The sequence below is a fragment of the Eimeria maxima genome, genomic scaffold (assembly GCF_000499605.1).
Source record: "Eimeria maxima Weybridge genomic scaffold, Emw_scaff346, whole genome shotgun sequence".
NCBI classification, from domain to species: domain Eukaryota; phylum Apicomplexa; class Conoidasida; order Eucoccidiorida; family Eimeriidae; genus Eimeria; species Eimeria maxima.
In genome coordinates, this window is record NW_013566326.1 from 15,001 (window position 1) to 33,421 (window position 18,421).

Here is an 18,421-nt window from a genome sequence, read left to right on the forward strand (position 1 = left end):
TGGACATCGCCGGTTTTATTATCTCTCCTCCTCCTACCGCTGCGCTGGGCAGAGCTGCTGCTGTCGCTGTTGCGCCTTCCATTGCTTTGCTGCTGCTGCTGCTGCTGCTGTTGCTGCTGGTGCTGCTGCTGCTGCGGCGGCGGCGGGGTGCGCCACAGCTGCGGATACAGCTCCGGCTGCGCTTGATTTTGGTACTGGAGGTCGTACTGTTGCTGCTGCTGTTGCTGCTGCTGTTGCTGCTGTTGTTGCTGCCGCTGTTGCTGCCGCTGTTGCTGCTGCTGTTGCTGCCGCTGTTGTTGCTGTTGTTGCTGCCGCTGTTGCTGTTGTTGTTGTTGTCGCTGCTGCTGCTGCTGCTGCTTGTTTAAATCGCCTGGCTGCGTAGCAGGAACGTGGGTTGGAGCAGCAACCGGTGCTGCCGCTGCTGTTCCTGCTGCTGGTCCTGCTGCTGTTCCTGCTGCTGTTCCTGCTGCTGTTCCTGCTGCTGGTCCTGCTGCTGTTCCTGCTGCTGTTCCTGCTGCTGCTCTTGCTGCTGTCGCTGCTTCTGGTGGTCCCTCTGCAGATGCTGCAGCAGCAGCTTTTGCTCGATGCTTTTTCCTTGTTGTACCTGTTGGTGTTGCTGCTGCTGCTGCTGCTGCAGCAGCTGCTGCTAGTGCTGCTTGTGCTGCTGCTCCTCTGGTTTCACACGTTCGCTCCTGGTGCGGACTGGGTAGCAAGCGTGAGGGAGCTGCACCACAAACCCTAAACCCTAAACCCTAAACCCTAAGCCCCACACCCTAAACCTTATGAACCAAACCCTAAACCCTAAACCTAAACCCTAAACCCTAATCAGATGCTGCCTTACCACATTTCTCCGGATGACTTCTGCCCCTGGCTGACGCATTCGCCCTGCACTCCACACAGACCGCAACCCCTAAACCCTAAACCCTAAACCATCAATTCCCCCCATGAGGTACTTGGCTCCAAACCCTAAACCCTAAACCCTAAACCCTGGACGTACGACACGGCGTTGAAATGAGCCGTCCGTCTGCGGAAGCCAATCCATCTGCATGTAGCGGGGCTACTGTGACTCAATTCGCAAGCTGCAGCGCATGCAAAAGGGTTTAGGGTTTAGGGTTTAGGGTATAGGGTTTAGAAGCCCATATTTGCAGGCGCGAACGACCCTGTCAAATCCGGGGCTAATGATTTAGGGTTTAGGGTTTAGGGTTTAGGGTTTAGGAAGAAGGCGGCGGACTGAGTTGTTGTTGGAGGGTGATATCGTCTATTGGTGTTCTTGTTGCTGCTCCTGCTCCTGCTGCTGCTGCTGCTGCTGTTGCTGCTGATGGGTGCAGCAGCTGCTGCTGATTGTGCTGCTGAAAGATTGGATGTTTTAGGCCACGAGATAGATAAGACCAAGGAGAGAAACGAACAGGGGTCCATCTAGGCTCTTCGCTGCACCCAAACCCTAAACCCTAAACCCTAAACCCTAATCTACGCAGTATCCGAATTGTATCGCAATCAGTTCTGAGTGTTAGGGTTTACAACTTATGGAAGAAATTAGGGTTTAGGGTTTAGGGTTTAGGGAAGCACCGATGATGAGTCTTAGCCGGCTTCCATTTATCTCCTCTTTTGTGCTCAGGCACTAGCCTCCTTATATTAGGGGTCCTGCATAAACCCTAAACCCTAAACCCTAAACCCTAAACCCTAAACCCTAAACCCTAAACCCTGTTTACAAGTGTTCGAGGTTTGCACTCGATGTTTACACTTAGGGTTTGATGAACATTGTTCGTAGCAGCTGCTGATGAAGAAAGCTTAAAACTACGACCTCAAATTTTAGGGTTTAGGGTTTAGGGTTTAGGGTTTAGGGTTTAGGGTTTACGTAGCAAGGAATTGTCTGACGGCATCATTAAGATCATCAGAGCCTGTTCCTTCCCAATGATTTCTTAATTGTTTTCTTTGTGATAAAGCACTAAGACATCTTCTTGGTGTATCTAATTCTTCTGCTGCTGCTGCTGCTACTGCTGCTGCTGCTGCTGCTGTTGTAGGTGTTAACGGGCCAGGAGAGCCACAAGGGCTACAAATGTTTAATCTATCTAACGGGCTAACTGCTGCTGCTGCTGCTCCTCCTCCTCCTCCTCCTCCTGCTGCACCTCCTGCTGCTGTTGCTGCAGGAGCAGATGGTGGGACATTGGATGTAGTTCTATTAGCAGCAGCATTAGCAGCAGCAGCAGCAGCAACAGCAGCAGCAGCTGCACATCCCGACGTCACCCGTGGTGATGTATTATTCGGTCCTGCGGCTGCAGCTGCAGCTGCCGCAGCTGCCGCTGCTGCTGCTGCTGCTGCTGCTGCTGCAGCACCCGATGCAGCCGCAGCAGCAGCAGAATTATCCCCTAAATAAGTTCGTACCTTATTCTGCCCAGCAAATCTTACCGTAGAACGGAGACGAGCAACTGTCCCTCTTTTGTATAGTCTCCTCTCTAGCTGCAGCAGCTGCTGCTCGCTCTGTGCTGCAGCAGCAAATGCATCTATTGCTGCTGCTTGCTGCTGTACTGCCGCAGCAACACGACGATCTATTACAGATGTCTCTGCTGCTTCTTCTGCTGCTGCTATTGCTGCTTCTGCTGCTGCTATATCTAGATAACCACTAGAATAACCACCACTAGCTGCTGCTGCTGCTGCTGCAGGAGGCCTACTAACACCATAACCTCCAGCACCAGCTGCTGCTGCTGCTGCTTCTGCTGCTGATCCTGCTGCTGCTGCTACTTGGGTTGTTACTCCTGCTGCATCAGGGGAGCAGCATAAACACTCTGGTGGTTCCTTAGCAAGACACCGCAAGAAAGCAGCACCAACACTAGGCAGCTCTGCTGGTGTTGTTGGTGGTGGTGGTGGCGCTGCTGCTGCTGCTGCTGGATGAAGTACACCTCCACCACTCCTGTTGTTGTTGCTGCTGTAGCGGAACCCTTCTGCATCTGTTGCTGTTGCTGCTGCAGCAACAGAAGAACCACCCCATCGTTGGGGATGATGGCCGCTATCTGCAGCAGAAGAAGATGCTTCCGTTGCTGTTGCTGCTGCTGCTGCTGCTGCTGCAGGCAGAGAATAAGGGGTCTGGCGCTGCTGCTTTGCCCCTTCCGCAGCATTCTCGCTTATTGTCTTCTTAATCCTAACCAATAACAGCAGCAGCAACAGCAACAACAGCAGCAGCAGCAATAGCTGCAGCAGCAGCAACAAATGGTGGTGCAGCAAGCCGCCCTTGCCTCCAAGGAAATGGCCCCAGCAACAGCAGCAACGGCAATAACGACAACAAGAGGAAGAACAGCAGCCATAACAGCAGCAGCAACAACAACAGCAACAGCAACAGCAGCAGCAGCAGCAGCAGCAGCAGCAGCAGCAGGTCGAGTGTTATTCGTACCACACCGAGAAGAGTTCAGCTTTAGCGATTTGTCTTTGCTGATAAATACGCAGCTGCTGCTGCTGCTGCAGCTGCAGCTGCTGCTTCTCTGTTGCAGCAACGCATGCAAATGAATGACTCCTATATAAGAAAGGAAGAGGCAGCAGCAAACGGCGGCAGCGCCGCTGCAGCTGCCTCTCTGCTGCTGCTGCTTCCCTTAAGGCTTGAGTAGATGGTGCCTTTGCCCTGCTCTCAAACCCTAAACCCTAAACACTAAACACTAAACACTAAACCCTAATATGCACGATGACGTACAAGTAGAACAGGAGGCGCCATGCTTTTATCAGCAATCCAAGGTTGTATTAGGGTTTAGGGTTTAGGGTTTAGGGTTCTTTGGTCGGAAATGTTTGCATGTGCTCTAATGTTTTAGGGTTTAGGGTTTAGGGTTTAGGGTTTGCCTGATGCGTTTGATGAGGGCGAGTTGCTGCGCTGCAGCAGCAAGCATTTGCTGCTCATCTCTGCTATTAAGCAGCCGTTGCTGCTGCCATTGCTGCAGCAGAAAAGCAGTCCGCTGCAGCAATGCCTGCAGCCTGCTGCGGCGCTGCAGCTCAAGCAGCAGCCTCTGAATATACCACACACAACATCTAGGGTTTAGGGTTTAGGATCTAGGGTTTAGGATATAAGATCTATAACTTATTATTTAGGGTTTAGGGTTTAGGGTCTAGACTATACGGTACACCATTTAGTGTCTAAGATACAATTTTGATAATTTACAAATTTAGGGTTTAGGGTTTAGGGTTTAGGGTTTAGGGTTTAGGGTTTAGGGTTTAGGGTTTACCTTCCATTTATTTTTGATAATAGCAGTTCTGAATGCCTTTTGTATTTTAATGACGGAGGTAAAAAGGGAGAAAAAAGAAACACCAGGAATAGGCAAAAAATCTTGGGGTGTATATACAGCAGATATTTTTTTTTGCCCGCAACCATGGCAGCAGAATACAGATGCACCTAGCTGCTGCTGCTGCTGCTGCTGCTGCAGTAGTAGTCTATGATGGTGATGGTGATGGTGGTGGTGATGTTGCTGCTGCTGCTGGTGCTGCTGCTGCTGATTACTGCTGGCAGCAAATGTTGGGGTCTGCGTCTCTACAGATGTTGCCTTTCCGTTGCCTGCTGCTGCTGCTGCTGCTTTTGCTGCTGCTGCTGCTTTTGCTGCTGCTGCTGGTCGCTTCGGGGGCAGCAGCATCTTCGTACGCACATACTCAAGAAACTCCCTAACACACAACACCCACCTAGGGTTTAGGGTTTAGGGTTTACAGTTTAGGGTTTAAGAAGACCAGTTGGTTGGCTGGCTGAGGGTTTATTCTTGAGGTGGGACCGTTAAAGGGTTTAGGGTTTAGGGTTTAGGGTTTAGAAGAGACCGTCTCTGCAGCATTCCTCGTATCTTCCTCTGCAGGTCTGTTGCTGCAGCAGCGAAATTAGTAACAGCAGCAGAAGCAGCAGCAAGGAAGCAGCGCTCTCTCCTTAGAGCACAACGTGTTGCATAGCCCCTCCAGCTTGCCTGCATGCAAACCCTAAACCCTAAGCCCTAAACCCTAAACCCCCTTGTGACCTCCAGCCAAGTATTCAAGCCAAACCCTAAACACCAAAATCAGGAACTCCTCTCGGACTCTAACTTCAGCGATTTCCCGTTAGGGTTTAGGGTTTAGGGTTTAGGGTTTAGGGTTTGCCTGGATCTTGGTGGCTGCGATCTTCGCCAGCCTTCGTCTTTGAGTGTTTGGAGTTAACGAGACCTCCAAAACCTTTACAGCAACTACCTCAACATCAGGGACTCCCTTGCTGCTGCTGCTGCTGCTGCTGCTGCTGTTGCTGCTGCTGTCATCGTTGTTGTCGCTGGTGCTGCCGCTGTTGGAGTCCATGCTGTTGCTGCTGGGGAAGCGTTGGTTCTGATCAATAAGAATGCAAAACACTTAAATGAGGAGCTGAGCAGGGTTTAGGGTTTAGGGTTTGGGGTTTAGGGTTTAGGGTTTAGGGTTTAGGGTTTAGGGTTTGCGGACTTGAGTAGGATCCGTGGTTCCTGGTTTCGTACTGCAAATGACTTCGTAGGCAATCACCTTGTCGTGTACTCCCCTGAACACGCCTAAACCCTAAACCCTAAACCCTAAACCGCAAACCCTAAACTCTAAACCTTAACAAGGTTGTAGGTGGCAGGTGCAGCCACAAGTCTGTTACCGAGGGGGGCAGGTCAAGGGTTTAGGGTTGAGGGTTTAGGGTTTAGGGTTTCGTACGCAGATTCATCTAGTAGCTGTCTTAGCAGCAACAGAGCTTTTTCTTTTTCTTGTTCTGCTGCTACTAGCTGCTGCCGCTGCAGCAAGCATGCTTCCTCATATAAGGATCGAGCTTCTGAAACCATCTGCAGCAGCAGCAGCAGCAACAGCAGCAGCAGCAACAAGAGCAGCAGCAGCAGCAGAAGAGCACATAAAAAAGTAACAGTGGTAGTAGCAGCATCAATGTGTTGGAACCGCATCAATGCCCAAGAGATACAAAACCACGATTTAGGGTTTAGGGTTTAGGGTTTAGGGTTTAGGGTTTAGCTGGCCTCATGCTGATAGGCGAGATGTAGAAGTTGAGTGTTTAGTGCATCAACTCTTCTTTTTGCTTCTCCAAGGATTTTTGTTAGTTGTCTTCCTCCTGCTGCTGCTTCTATTTTTGCTGCTGCTGCTGCTGCTTCTGCTCTTGCTACTGCTGCTGGGTAGCTGCCGCCGCGAGGTGCTGCTCGCTGCTGCAGGGTTATGCACAGATCTCCGCCAGGTCTTTCTGAGAAGCCCAACTCTCACAGAAGGGTTTAGGGTTAAGGGTTTAGGGGTTGGGGTGTTCTAGGGTTTAGGGTTTAGGGTTTAGGGTTTGGGGTTTACGACGAACTTGAGGGGGAAGAAAAGGAACCACTGTCTGTTAACTGTCGACTGCCGCAGCTGCTGCGGTGTGCTATAAAAGGAACCCTTGCTTTTTTCCTTAATGGTTGCTGCTGCCTCTGTTGCAGCAGGAGCTGATGCTTCTGCTCCTGCTGCTTCTGCTGTTGCTGCGCATTGTGCAGCAGCCGTTGCTGGTAATAAGGAGGGATACCCCGGTGAAATTCCTTCTGTTCCTCCTGCTCCTCCTCCTCCTCCTCCACCTCCGGCTGCTGCTGTTGCGGCTGCAGCTGCTGCGGCTGCTGGGTATATACAGGTAAAATAGCAATACTCTTCCTTCGTGATGCTGCTGCGTTTGCCTGTAAACCTAAGATTCTCTTGTATTGCTCGGGCAGCAGCAGCAACGGCTGGTCTTGAGGAAGTACCAGCTGGTGCTGCGGCTGCTGCGGCTGCTCGCTGCAACCTGCTGCTGCTGCTGCTGCTGCTTGTTTAGAGGCAGCATTCAAGAAGGTCACCTCGAGGCCCCTCCGGGGATCGACGGACTCCCGCCGCCCCACTTCCTCCAGGGCCTCTGTCTCAGCAGTTAGGGTTTCCATTTTGTTGTTAGTGAGTGTTAAACCCTAAACCCTAAACCCTAAACCATAAGCCCTAGGGAACGTCAGCAACACAAACCCTAAACCCTCGTCGCCGCGGCCTTGCACTGGCGGCCGCAGCCCCGGTTTAGGGTTTATAAAATTATAATGGGCTTTAGGGTAATAAAAAAGGAAAAAGAATTAAATTAAGTAAATATAATTAAAAATAATAAACAAATTACAATGGCAAAGAAATATATACAAAAATAGAGAAGAATTAACATGTACGTATGTATACCCGGTGCTCGCGGTCGAGCAGCGGTGGTCGGCGGATCCTCAATAAGCGCTTTCTGTTGTTTAAATTAATAAAATAATACTTTATTTTATTTTAATTATAATTTAATTATAATATTTCAATAAAAAAACTCACATTGAATGAAGGGGGTTTAGTGTTTTAGAACTCCTGCAGGGTCCGATCATAGTTCTTGTCGGCTGGCTGGCTAGGGTTTAGGGTTTAGGGTTTAGGGTTTGGTGTTCGGTCGTTAATTTTCATACACCTCATCAGGGGGGTTCATGTTTAATTCAAACGCCTAGAGTTTAGGGTTTCTGGTCTAGGGTTTAGGATTTCCTGCCTCGCGTGCGACTGACGGCTTTTACCCTCTTCGAGCACTGAAACACCCTAAACCCTAAACCCTAAACCCTAATTCCTAAGGGTTTCCTCCAGTGCAGTGAGGTCTAGCCTTTAGGGTTTACACATTTCGAGGGCAGCAGCGATCTACGCGGTGCTCACCCAAGTCAGGAATCACCTCTAAGAAGAGTTGCTGTCCTATTGGACTAATTAAACCCAAAGACAACAGTAAACTAAACTCCAAACCCTCAATAAACCCTAAACCCTAAACCCTAAACCCTAAACCATGGACAAACCCTAAATCCTAAATAAACCCTAAAACCTATACTTGAACTCAAGCTAGGTGCGCACTATCGCTGTATTTGAGGTTTAGGGTTTAGGGTTTGGTGTTGAGGGATTAGGGTTTAGGGAGGCCCCTATTCTTTAAGGGGTTTAGGGTTTACAGCCCAGTAGGAAAACCTGCATTCCTAAATCCTCATCAAACCCTAAACACTTCATTCACGCTAAACCCTAAACCCTAAACCCTCATTATTTCTACACACTCGCCACTTCAGAAGTCTGCTCTAAACCCCAAACCCTCGTTTGAACATCTACCGTCAGGTTGACTAATTCGTACTCCTAAACCCTAAACCCTACCAATGACGGAATCCAAAACCCTAAACTCTAAGCCCTAACTCCTTATCCCTTATATCCAGGAAAGGGATAAAAAGAGGAAATTGAGGAGACGGGCACGAAAGTACTCTAAACCCTAAACCCTAAACTTTGATTGGCAGTCTAAGAACGGTGCCGGCTCTTAGCTGCCCGCTGTAGAACGGACTTCAAAACCCTAAACCCTAAACAGTAAACCCTAAACCCTAATCTATATTGCAGTCATCCTTCGCCTTTTTTGACGTTTGTTGTGGGCTACTGTGGAGGCAAAATTGTCTAAACAAATAAGGGTTTACGAAACCCTAAATTCTCCTCCCTCTACAGCCGTCCTTACAGCAATAAATATAATATGTATAATGTACATATACTATATAATATATATTATATATAGTGTATATATATTATATATACAATGTATACATATTGCCAATACTTTTTACGGCAACATAAGAAGGAAGGAAAAGGGTTTATTGGAATACTTTACAGAGGCGTGTTAACGCTGTGAAGAATATGCTTACAAACCCTAAACCCTAAACCCTAAATCGTAAACCCTAGTGCCTAAGACTATCCACAGCGGGAACCGCCCAATCAACATATTAAATTATTTTTAATTTTAATTATTTTTATTTTTTGTCTTTTATTTTTTATTTTATTTATTTCTTCTTTTAATTAAAAAAAAAAAATAAATGCAAGGAAAGAGGCGGCAGCCGACGGCAAGCCACAAGGACCGCTCGCCCCCACGAGGGTTTAGGGTTTAGGGTTTAGGGTTAGAGGTTTGTCTTAGAGGAAAATCTCTAGTGGTTATAGAACTTTAATTTAACGCTTATAATTGAGGGTTGAGGGTTTAGGGTTTAGGTTTAATGGCCACGCATCGACCCCCGAAACACGAGCAGCAGCCCCAGCGAGGGTTTAGGGTTTAGGGCTTGGGGCCTAGGGTTTAGAGTTTAGTGTTTAGGGTTTGTGCTGTGTTGGTAGATGTTCTTATAAGGATAAAGACGCAGCATTTATGGGCGTCTTGGCTACCCTAGCAGCAGCAGAACCCAACAGACACTGCAGCAAGAACAGCAGCAGCAGCAGCGAGAACAACAGCGGCAGCAGCAAAGGCGGCGATAGCAGCAGTAGCAACAGCCGCAGCAGTATTAGCAGCAACAAATGCAGCAGCAACAGCAGCAACAACAGAAGGATGGTCTTTGCTGCTTTAAGCTGCAGCAAATATAGGATCTTATCGAGGCGCTTAGCGACTCTCCTTATTTGCTGCTGTTGTTGCTGCTGCTGCTGCACTACCAGGACTGCAGCAAGTCGCCTCTGTCTTCTACCAACAGCAGCAGCAGCAGCAGAGACAGCAGCAGCAAGTGTTGCAGCAAACACACTTGTAGCAGCCCGACCTTCTTGGGGCTTTATTTCTGCCGAGAGGCAGGAAGGACGATCTTCAACAGCAGCAGCAGCAGCAGAAGCAGCGGCAGCAGCAGCAGGCTTTCGATCCCCCCTTGCATTTTTATCATCGAGGAGTTTTTCGTGTATCTCCGGTCCAAGAATTCTGCTGCACCTCCAGCAGCAGCAGCAGCATCAGCAGCAGCACATTAGGCCTTTACATCTACAGCAGCAGCAGCAGCAACTGCAGCAGCAACTGCAGCAGCAGCAGCAAGTTCTATTTGTTAAGTGCTGCTTCGATATAACTTTACCAGAAGACACAAGAAGAAGAAAGAGCCGCAAAGGAGCAGCAAGAAATCCCCTTAAGAGATTATTAAATATACCTAGAGGGGGGTGGAAGCCAAGGAGCAGCAGCAGCAGCAGCAGCAACAGCAGCAACAACAACAACAACAGCAGTAGTAGTAGTAGTAGTAGTAGTAAGAGCAAGAAAGGGGGAGGCAGCAGCAGGAAGAAGAGCAGCAAAAATAACAGCAGCAACAGCAGCAACAGCAGCAACAGCAGCAGCAGCAGCACAGCTCTTAACGCTCTTCCCCTTAGAGCTACGAGCTCCTTTGAGGCACCTTGCACAGCAGCAGCAGCAGCAGCAGCAGCAACAGCAGCAGCAACAGCAGCAGCAACAGCAGCAGCAACAGCAGCAGCAGCAACACCAACAGCAGCAGCAGCAGCAGCAACAGCAGCAGCAGCAACAATGGAGAATTGGACTTATGTAGATATTGGCGCAAATCTTTGTGACCCTATGTATGAAGGAAAATACTTTGATAAACAAAAACATCCTCCTGATCTACAAATGTAAACCCTAAACCCTAAACCCTAAACCCTAAACCCTAAAAGTGCCTAAACCCTAAACCCTAATAACCCATATGAGTGGATAAACCCTAAACCCTAGAGGAAGAAACCTTATCAGAGAAATCCTTCTTTTGTGTTATTGTATCTTTTGGTTGGGCTGTCTGCTCTGCATGCGAAAATAATTAGGGTTTAGGGTTTAGGGTTTAGGGTTTAGGGTTTGAGTGTAGGGTTTTGGATCGGGCGGAGGCAGCAAACATCGGGAAGATAATTTTAACAACTGGTTCTTTTGATGATTTTAATACAAATATACAAATCGCTAATACATATGGTGCCATAAACCCTAAACCCTAAACCCTAAACCCTAATTCAAGTTTTCCATCCCTATATCCTTAGAATAGCCAAACCCTAAACCCTTCAGCCAAGCCAACAAACCCTAGCACTATACCCGCATAAACCCTTAGTAGTTTAACCTTAAACCCTAAACCCTTGAGAGCGCGAATACGTTTAGGACCTAGCGTCTACTATTTAGGGTTTAGGGTTTAGGTACTAGGGTTTAGGGTTTGTGTGCAGACCCTGACTGTAAACGCCTCTTTCTGACTGTGGGTGTCCACCCAACACGCTGCAACGAGCTTGCTGCTGCTAGCAGCAGCAGCAACAGCAACAGCAGCAGCAGCAAAGAAGAATTTGATTCATTCGTAAAAAAAGTAGAGGAAGGGGGGTTGCGTATTGGTGACTACCCTGAGGTGTACGTACAGCGTCTGTTTGAGCTGTATCAGCTGCACCAGCAGCAGCAGCAACAGCAGCAGCAGCAACAGCAACAGCAGCAGCACCGCATTGTTGCTGTTGGGGAAATTGGCTTAGATTACGACCGCCTGAACTTCTGTGACGCAGAAACTCAAAAGCGGTACGTAAACCCTAAACCCTAAACCCTAAACCCTCGACAGCACGGCAGAAGCTATCCGGTGACCCTACCAAGGATTTAGAGTTTAGGAATTAGGGTTTAGGGTTTAGGGTTTACTGCGTGTAGGGGTTTTGAGCTTCAATTAGTACTAGGACATCTACTGCAGCTGCCTTTATTCCTGCATATGCGCAACGCGGCAGCAGACTTCATCGGTAAACCCTAAACCCTAAACCCTTGCTTGTGTCTGCGGTTAGGTAGAAGGTTTCTTACCATTGCACTTTTCGGTTTTTCGAGTGTTGAGGGTTTAGGGTTTAGGGTTTTAGGGTTTAGGGTTTAGGGTTTAGGGTTTGAGGGTTTGCAGAAATAATGCGACGACGGCAGAATTTATGGAGAGGAAGAGGAGCAGTTGTTCATTCCTTTACGGGGTCTGCAGAGGATGCTCGTCAGTTATTAGATGAGGGTTTATATATAGGTACTAAACCCTAAACCCTAAACCCTGATGTTTCCTACTTCACGTCTCTGTCTCTACGCGGGTAGCTGTTGACACTTAAGGGGAATACGGTGGCGATTTATAACCCTTAGGGCTTAGGGTTTAGGAGTTAGGATTCAGGCTTTCTTGGTTACTAGGGTTTAGGGTTTAGGGTTTAGGGTTTAGGGTTTCTTTCAGGTATTAATGGATGCTCACTAAAGACAAAAGAAAATCTTGATGTTATTCGTCAGTTGCCCCTATCGCGTATTCTCTTGGAAACCGGTAAACCCTAAACCCTAAACCCTAAATGTAGATGCGTAACTTCTATGTATTGGCCAAGGCCATCGGTTCCAGCGTGCTGAGTCTAGGGTTTAGGGTTTAGGGTTTGGGTGCTGCAGATGCTCCTTGGTGTGGACTGAGGCCAACGCATGCGGGTTTCTCTCTTCTTAATCAAGAACAGGTACATTCTGAGGGTTTAGGGTTTAGGGTTTAGGGTTTAGCGCTAAGCCGGCTTGACACATAAGACCGGTCTAGGGTTTAGGGTTTAGGGTTTAGGGCTTAGGGTTTAGGGTTTGTGTCTCAGAGGTCGGCATTAGATGGAGTAAAGGCAGAGAAATGGACAAGCAACAGCCAAGTTAAGGGACGCAACGAACCCTGCAACATAAGGTGCGTTAGGGTTTAGGGTTTAGGGTTTGGGGTTTAGAATTTAGGGTCTACCGGCTGCACTTGGCAGCGTGGTGTTCGAGGTTTTATTCAGCTGCTGTGCGATGCTAGGGTTTAGGGGTTTAGGGTTTAGGGTTTAGGGTTTGTGCGCAGAGCTGTTGGGGAAGTCGTCCGTCAGCTGGTTGCTCCTGATCTGTCAGCAAATGATTTCTGTTATCAGTAAACCCTAAACCCTAAACCCTAAACCCTAAACCCTTAAAACCCTTAATGCAGTGTTTTGTTGTCTCTTATGTATCGCGATGGCCTTAGCTCTTGCCTCCAACGCAGGTCTAGGGTTTAGGGTTTAGGGTTTAGTGTTTAATGTGTCTTGTACTGTTCAGGATATACAAAAACACCTTGGAGGTTTTCCCCCTCATAGCAGGGAAGCCATGAAGCAGCAAACCCTAGCCAAAACCCTAAACCCTAAACCCTAGCTGGTTATTGTTGTGTGAAGTTTGCTCCCATACACCGCAAAGTACAGAAAAAGGGTTTAGGGTTTAGGGTTTGCAGCGTGCTGTAGTCTCTCATTAGTTGTTAATCAGCGGGCTGTCTAGTGATGTGGCTATGCACTCCCTGCGGCTAGCTCTAGCTAGCCATACCTACCTGTAGCTAGCTGTAGCTAGCCACAGCTAGCCACAGCTAGCTGTAGCTAGCTGTAGCTAGCTGTAGCTAGCTGTAGGGACAAAGACGCAAACCCTAAGGAAGGGGTTATTTGTAGATGTTTAATTATTTACTATTTGTATAATAGATATATATTATATAATAAATATAATAAATATAATAAATGTAAATAAATATAAATATAAATAAATATAAATAAATATAAATATAATAAATATAATATATATTTGTATTTTCTTGTTATGTACGAGCGTAATAACGTACACAAGGAAAGTCATAGCCACCGACGCAGAGGGAGGAGGGAAAGAAAGAGAAAAATAATTTAATTAAAAAAAAAAGATGATTAAATAAAAATAAATATATATTTATTAAGGAATAAAACCACCTAAGAAGAGGGTTTTTAATGCGGGAAACCCTAAACCCTAGCGTAAACCCTAAACCCTAGCGTAAACCCTAAACCCTCGCGAGACCCAATCGAGACAATGAGCCCTAGTAGACATGCATGCATGCAGTAGCTGTTTATTTGATTGTCTGTGCTGCTTTCTTTTTATTCTCTATCTTAATTAAGAAATAAAATAAACAAAAAAAGAAAAAAGAATTAAAATATAATATATAGATACAACAAAGAACTGTGTCTGTAGTAGTTTCCCTAGCGGCGTCCTGAGGGAGGGGGAAAGGAAGCTCAAAAAGAATACTTTTTAAATATTTTTTGGTTTCTTTAGAAGGAAAAAATAATAAAAAGAATTATAATTAAATTATTAATTTATATTTTGCTTTTAATTGATGTTTACTGCCTATAAACAAATACAAGAAATACTGTGGCTTCTACCCGCCACAGAGAACACGAAACGCCGTGTCTGCGCAAAGAGGAAAAGAGGAATAATTATAATAAACATATGATTTTAAGGTCTATTTTTAATTACTTTAAACAAACAAAACCAGAAAAATACCTTAAATGAGTTAACTATAATGTTTTAATTCCCTCTTTCCCTCATGCTTCGATGCACTGGCGGGCTGTGGCTCTTAGCACTACTTACCACCACACAGACCAGACCACCACTGTTCTACAACTAGGGGGTTGGCTTTTGCACATATTTGTCATTTTCTTGCATTTTCAAGGATATATTTGCAATTAAATGGATACATTTAATTAATTAATGAAAGAAAAAGGAGCAAAATAAATGCCGTAGTTGCTAAAGAAACCTCAAAGAGGGGAGGAAGGAAACTTGAATTCATGTTTTTTGTTGGGCCCTGTCACGATTGCGCGGATATTTTCTTGGTTTTTTAGTGATTTAAATAAGCTTTTAAATCATAATTAAGTATTTATTTATAATATTTATTCATTTAATTCAATTTTTATTCGTTAAAACCCTTTTTCCCTCTGCAGCCTGCTGCGATCTTGCTGAACCCCGCAGCGGGTTATTGCAACAACAAACATCAGCATAAGGAAATAAAAAAAGAACAGCAAACATAAATAATAATCCTTGAGGATCCTCGCTTTCTGCTTACTTTATTATTACTTTTTCTTTTTATTTATTTAAATATACCCAATCGCTGTGTTCGTGCGCTTTCTTGAGCTGCATATACACCGCAGTTTCCACCAGATCGACCAGCCGCCGCTTATGGTTGTTACCATAGAGGATCAGGAGGAAGTTGCAAGAGGAGATATTTGATGATTAAGGGGTAATATTTTAAAACTATTCATGGATATTGGTATTTATTTCTTTTTTTATGGTAGATTTATCATTTAAAGCAGCAGAAACGGCATTTTATTGGGTACAATCTGTTGCTGATTTCCTTAGTTATTATGAATTACCGCATGCATGCAAGCGGCTAAAAGGAAGGAAAACGCGTCATTATAGACATAATTTTCTTGCTTTTTATTTCTTCTCTCTGTTCTTTTTATCCTTTCCCTTTAATTGATCATATTGTCGTCATGATGACGGCACGAATAAGAGGGTCACCTAACCCTTTATCTGCTTGCGGGCTCTTTTGCCAATGGGAAATAGAGGAAGAAGAAGGATTAGCAAATGGTTTATTTCTTCAGACAACATTTATTGAACAATTAGATAAAAATGGTGATTCTTCTTCTTTTTTTGGTGGTCGTGGTCGTCGTAAAACATCAGCAGACTTTATTGGTCATCATCGTGTATTAGCTGTACGCCGTATGCTGTATAAGTTTGTTGCCCCTACGCAGCAGCCTTCTTGTCTATACAGCAGCAGCTTCTTAGGAGGGGGAGGGGAGGAGGAGGGTTTCTTCTTGGCTTCTATTGAGAGAGCGAGGCTGCAGCAGCAGCAGCAGCAACAGCAGCAACAGCAGCAGTACGATGGAGATATAGGAGGAGCAGCACCGCATGTAGGAGTGTTGCTGCCTGTGTCTAGCGATGCCCTGCTGCTTGGGGCTGCATGCTTAAGGCCATTAGAGGATCTTCTTGTTGTTCCTCGTCGCCCTTCTGCTGCTCTTGAGCTCCTTAAGGACTTGCTGCAGCTACAGCAAGAAGATACACACGATGCAGCAGCAGCAGCAGCAGCTGCTGCTGCTGCTGCTGCAGAAGAAGGGGAGCAACCTGAGTGCGAGCTCACACATGAACTCAAACATATACACTCAACAGGCAGCAGCGATGGCCTCCAACAGCAGCAGCAGCAGCAGCAGGAGATGCTGCTGGCGCAGTCTAGTGATGCTGCTGCAGCAGATGCATGCGCAGATGCCGCGTCCGAAGGAAGCAGCAAGCGGTCTGCTGCAGCAGAAGAATCTGCTGCTGCTGCGGACACAACCATGACAGCAGAGGAGAAAGAAGCTGCAGCAGCTGCTGCTGCCGCTGCTGCAGCTGCAGCAGCAGCAGAAGCAGCAGAATTAAAGGTTGCCTTATCTGCAAAGAAGAAGCAACTTTATTCAGCAATGGATGTCTTTGCGCTGCAGCGGAGACGTCTTAGTTGGAGTGTATATACACCTCAAGCAGCAGCACCGCTGCTGCTGCTGCAGCAGCTGCCGCAGACTCCTTCGCAGCAGCAGCTGATGCTCTCCAGTGCAGCAGGAAAAGCTGCTGCTGCTGGAGCTTCTGCTGCTGCTGCTGCTGCAGCACGGCTGGAGAATGGGCTGCTGAATCTCTTTGAGGCTGTTGTGTCTTCCCTTGCTAGCAGTAGCGAGAGGCAAGACAGCAGCAGCACGGCTGTTGCTGCTGTTGCTGCAGCACTGCAGCAGCACAGCTACGTTGTTGCTCGCATAGCTCCCTTAGCTGCTGCATGCGCGGATTTGCAGCTATGGCGATCACGCAGCAGAACAGTGGGGCCTGCAGCAGCAGCAGCAGCAGGATCTGCTGCTGTTAGTGAGTACCCCTCGAGGGAAGCCCCAAGACTTGCATTAGAAGATGGGCCTGCATGCAGCAGCAGCAGCACCTTTCCTCTCTCTATGGGCAGCAGCAGCAGCTGCAGCAGCAGCAGCAGCAGCAGCAGCTTTGGTGGCAAACTAAAGAAGATTGGAGGGCCACAAAAGGCTGCAAAGAAGATTAAAAAGAGCAGCAGCAGCAGCAGCAGCAGCAGCAGCAGCAGCGGGTTGCATGCAGGAGGAGAGTGCTGCTACGAGGAGGAGGACGATGGAGTAACTAAAGAAGAGGCAGGAGAAGGAACATCTACTGCAGCTGCAGCAGATGCTTCTGCTGCTGCTGCTGCTGCAGCAGCAGCAGCAAAAGGAAGTAATTTAAATAAAACAACAAAAAGAAAGAAGAAAGGAGCAACAAAAACAATAAAAGAAAAAGAAAAAGAAAAAGAAAAGAAAAAAGAAAATAAAAATATGCATGCATTAATAAATAAATCAATAAAGAAAGAAGTAAACAGCAGCAAGAAAAATAAGAAGAAACAAATACATAAAACAGCAGCAGCAGCAGCAGCAACAGCAGCAACAGCAGCAGCAACAGCAGCAGAAGCAGCAGAAGCAGCAGCAGCTGAAGCAGAAGCAGCAGCTACACAAACAGCAGAAGCAACAGTAGCCACAGAAGCGTCAGCAGCAACAGCAGGAGCAGGAGCAGCTGCAGCAGCCGGAGCAGCAACAGAGGCAGCAGAAGCAACAGCAGCAGCCAAAGAAGCGGCAGAAGCAGGAGAAGCAGCAGCAGCAGCTACAGAAGCAGCAACAGCAGCTACAGAAGCAGCAGCAGCAGCAGCAGTGGAGGGTCAATCGCTGCATGTTATATCTGTATATAAGACAGAGGATTGTTATCCTCATGAAGGCTACAGCAGCAGCAACAGCAGCAGCAGCAGTTGCTGCATGCAGAGCCCAGTATCTGCTGCTGCTGCACAGCAGCAAGCAGCAGCAAGCCCCACAGAGGGGGAAAGCAGGGAGGTGTCAGGGGACCAATGCGTGGATCCTGCTGCTGCTGATGCTGATGCTGATGCTGCTGTTGCTGCAGCAGCAGGGGAGGAGGGTGAAGCAGCAGGAGATATACAGAGCAACAGGAGCAGCAGTCCCAGTGTTGCTGCTGCTGCAGCTGCTGCTGAAGCAGCAGCAGCAGCACAGCATTGCGCATGCAACGGAGGTGAGCATACACCCCAATTAGAAAGCCCCACGGAAAAAGTTCAGCAGCAAATTAGAGGGAGCAGCAGCAGGAACAGCAGCAACATTAACAGCAGCAGCAGCAGCAGCAGCTTGGTTAATGGCAGCAGCAGCATCATCAGCAGCAGCAGCCTTCTCCTTACGCGCAGCAGCGGCAGTTTCCTAAACAGCGGCAGCAGCAGCAGCGAGCTTGTGAATATCCGCAGCAGCAGCAGCAGCGAGCTCGTGAATATCCGCAGCAGCAGCAGCAGCGAGCTCGTGAACATCTGCAGCAGCAGCAGCAGCACTGACCTCCCTAACATAAGAAGCAGCAGCTACAGCAGCAGCAGCAGCAGCAGCAGCAGCAGCATGTATGATGCCCTTACGTCTCTCCCCTCTAAGGAGACGCGACGCTCAGGGAGTTCGTTGTGGGGGGATTTGCTGCTGCGGGTGTCCGTAAGGAGCAGCAGGAGAGCAGCAAGAGCAGCAGCAGCAGCAGAAGCAGCAGCAGCAGCAGCAGCAGCTTCTGCTGCTGCTGCTTCGCAGAGGAGCAGCATAAAACAACAAAAGGGAACACAAGAAAGACCTAAGCGCAGTACTACTAAACAGACAACCAACAGCAGCAGCAGCAGCAGCAGCAGCAGCAGCATCAAGAGCAACAGCAGCAGCATCAAGAGCAACAGCAGCAGCAGCAAGAGTAGCAAAATAAGTAACAACAGCAGCAAGAGCAGCACCAGCAGCAAGAGCAGCAACAGCAAAAACAGCAGCAGCAGGATAAGAGGAAGTCGTGAGGGAGCAACTCTATGGAATGCTATTAAGGGATAAATAAATAAATAAATAAATAAATAAATAAATAAATTAAATTATATAT

General features: G+C 47.4%; 3 protein-coding genes across 3 annotated transcripts in view; 2 read left to right on the forward strand and 1 right to left on the reverse strand.

Moving 5' to 3' along the window:
- The window catches only part of EMWEY_00029380 (hypothetical protein, conserved), a gene marked incomplete at both ends in the record, with an annotated part of 8,722 nt that extends 1,859 nt beyond the window's left edge, over positions 1-6,863 (reverse strand). Inside the window, 13 exons of the mRNA XM_013481497.1 lie at positions 1-724; positions 877-885; positions 1,232-1,428; positions 1,567-1,641; positions 1,856-3,136; positions 3,386-3,623; positions 4,370-4,632; positions 4,780-4,919; positions 5,152-5,304; positions 5,416-5,488; positions 5,647-5,761; positions 6,482-6,566; positions 6,693-6,863. The exon at positions 1-724 is cut by the window's left edge and continues 314 nt beyond it. Of these exons, the coding sequence (XP_013336951.1) occupies positions 1-724; positions 877-885; positions 1,232-1,428; positions 1,567-1,641; positions 1,856-3,136; positions 3,386-3,623; positions 4,370-4,632; positions 4,780-4,919; positions 5,152-5,304; positions 5,416-5,488; positions 5,647-5,761; positions 6,482-6,566; positions 6,693-6,863 (3,524 nt within the window). The remainder of the gene's footprint in view (positions 725-876; positions 886-1,231; positions 1,429-1,566; positions 1,642-1,855; positions 3,137-3,385; positions 3,624-4,369; positions 4,633-4,779; positions 4,920-5,151; positions 5,305-5,415; positions 5,489-5,646; positions 5,762-6,481; positions 6,567-6,692) is intronic.
- Positions 6,864-8,801: 1,938 nt separating this feature from the next.
- On the forward strand, positions 8,802-12,797 carry EMWEY_00029390 (hydrolase, TatD family domain-containing protein, putative; the record flags this gene model as incomplete). Its single annotated transcript, XM_013481498.1, has 11 exons — positions 8,802-8,860; positions 9,091-10,335; positions 10,560-10,660; positions 10,903-11,236; positions 11,360-11,445; positions 11,595-11,675; positions 11,901-11,984; positions 12,101-12,162; positions 12,286-12,368; positions 12,519-12,584; positions 12,746-12,797. 11 exons carry the CDS (start codon positions 8,802-8,804, stop codon positions 12,795-12,797), a joined length of 2,253 nt encoding a protein of 750 aa, XP_013336952.1.
- Positions 12,798-15,192: 2,395 nt separating this feature from the next.
- EMWEY_00029400 (hypothetical protein, conserved) lies at positions 15,193-18,375 on the forward strand (the record flags this gene model as incomplete). The annotated part of the gene is made up of 1 exon (XM_013481499.1): positions 15,193-18,375. The coding sequence occupies one exon, from the start codon at positions 15,193-15,195 to the stop codon at positions 18,373-18,375; it is 3,183 nt and encodes a 1,060-aa protein (XP_013336953.1).
- Between the last annotated feature and the right edge of the window lie 46 nt (positions 18,376-18,421).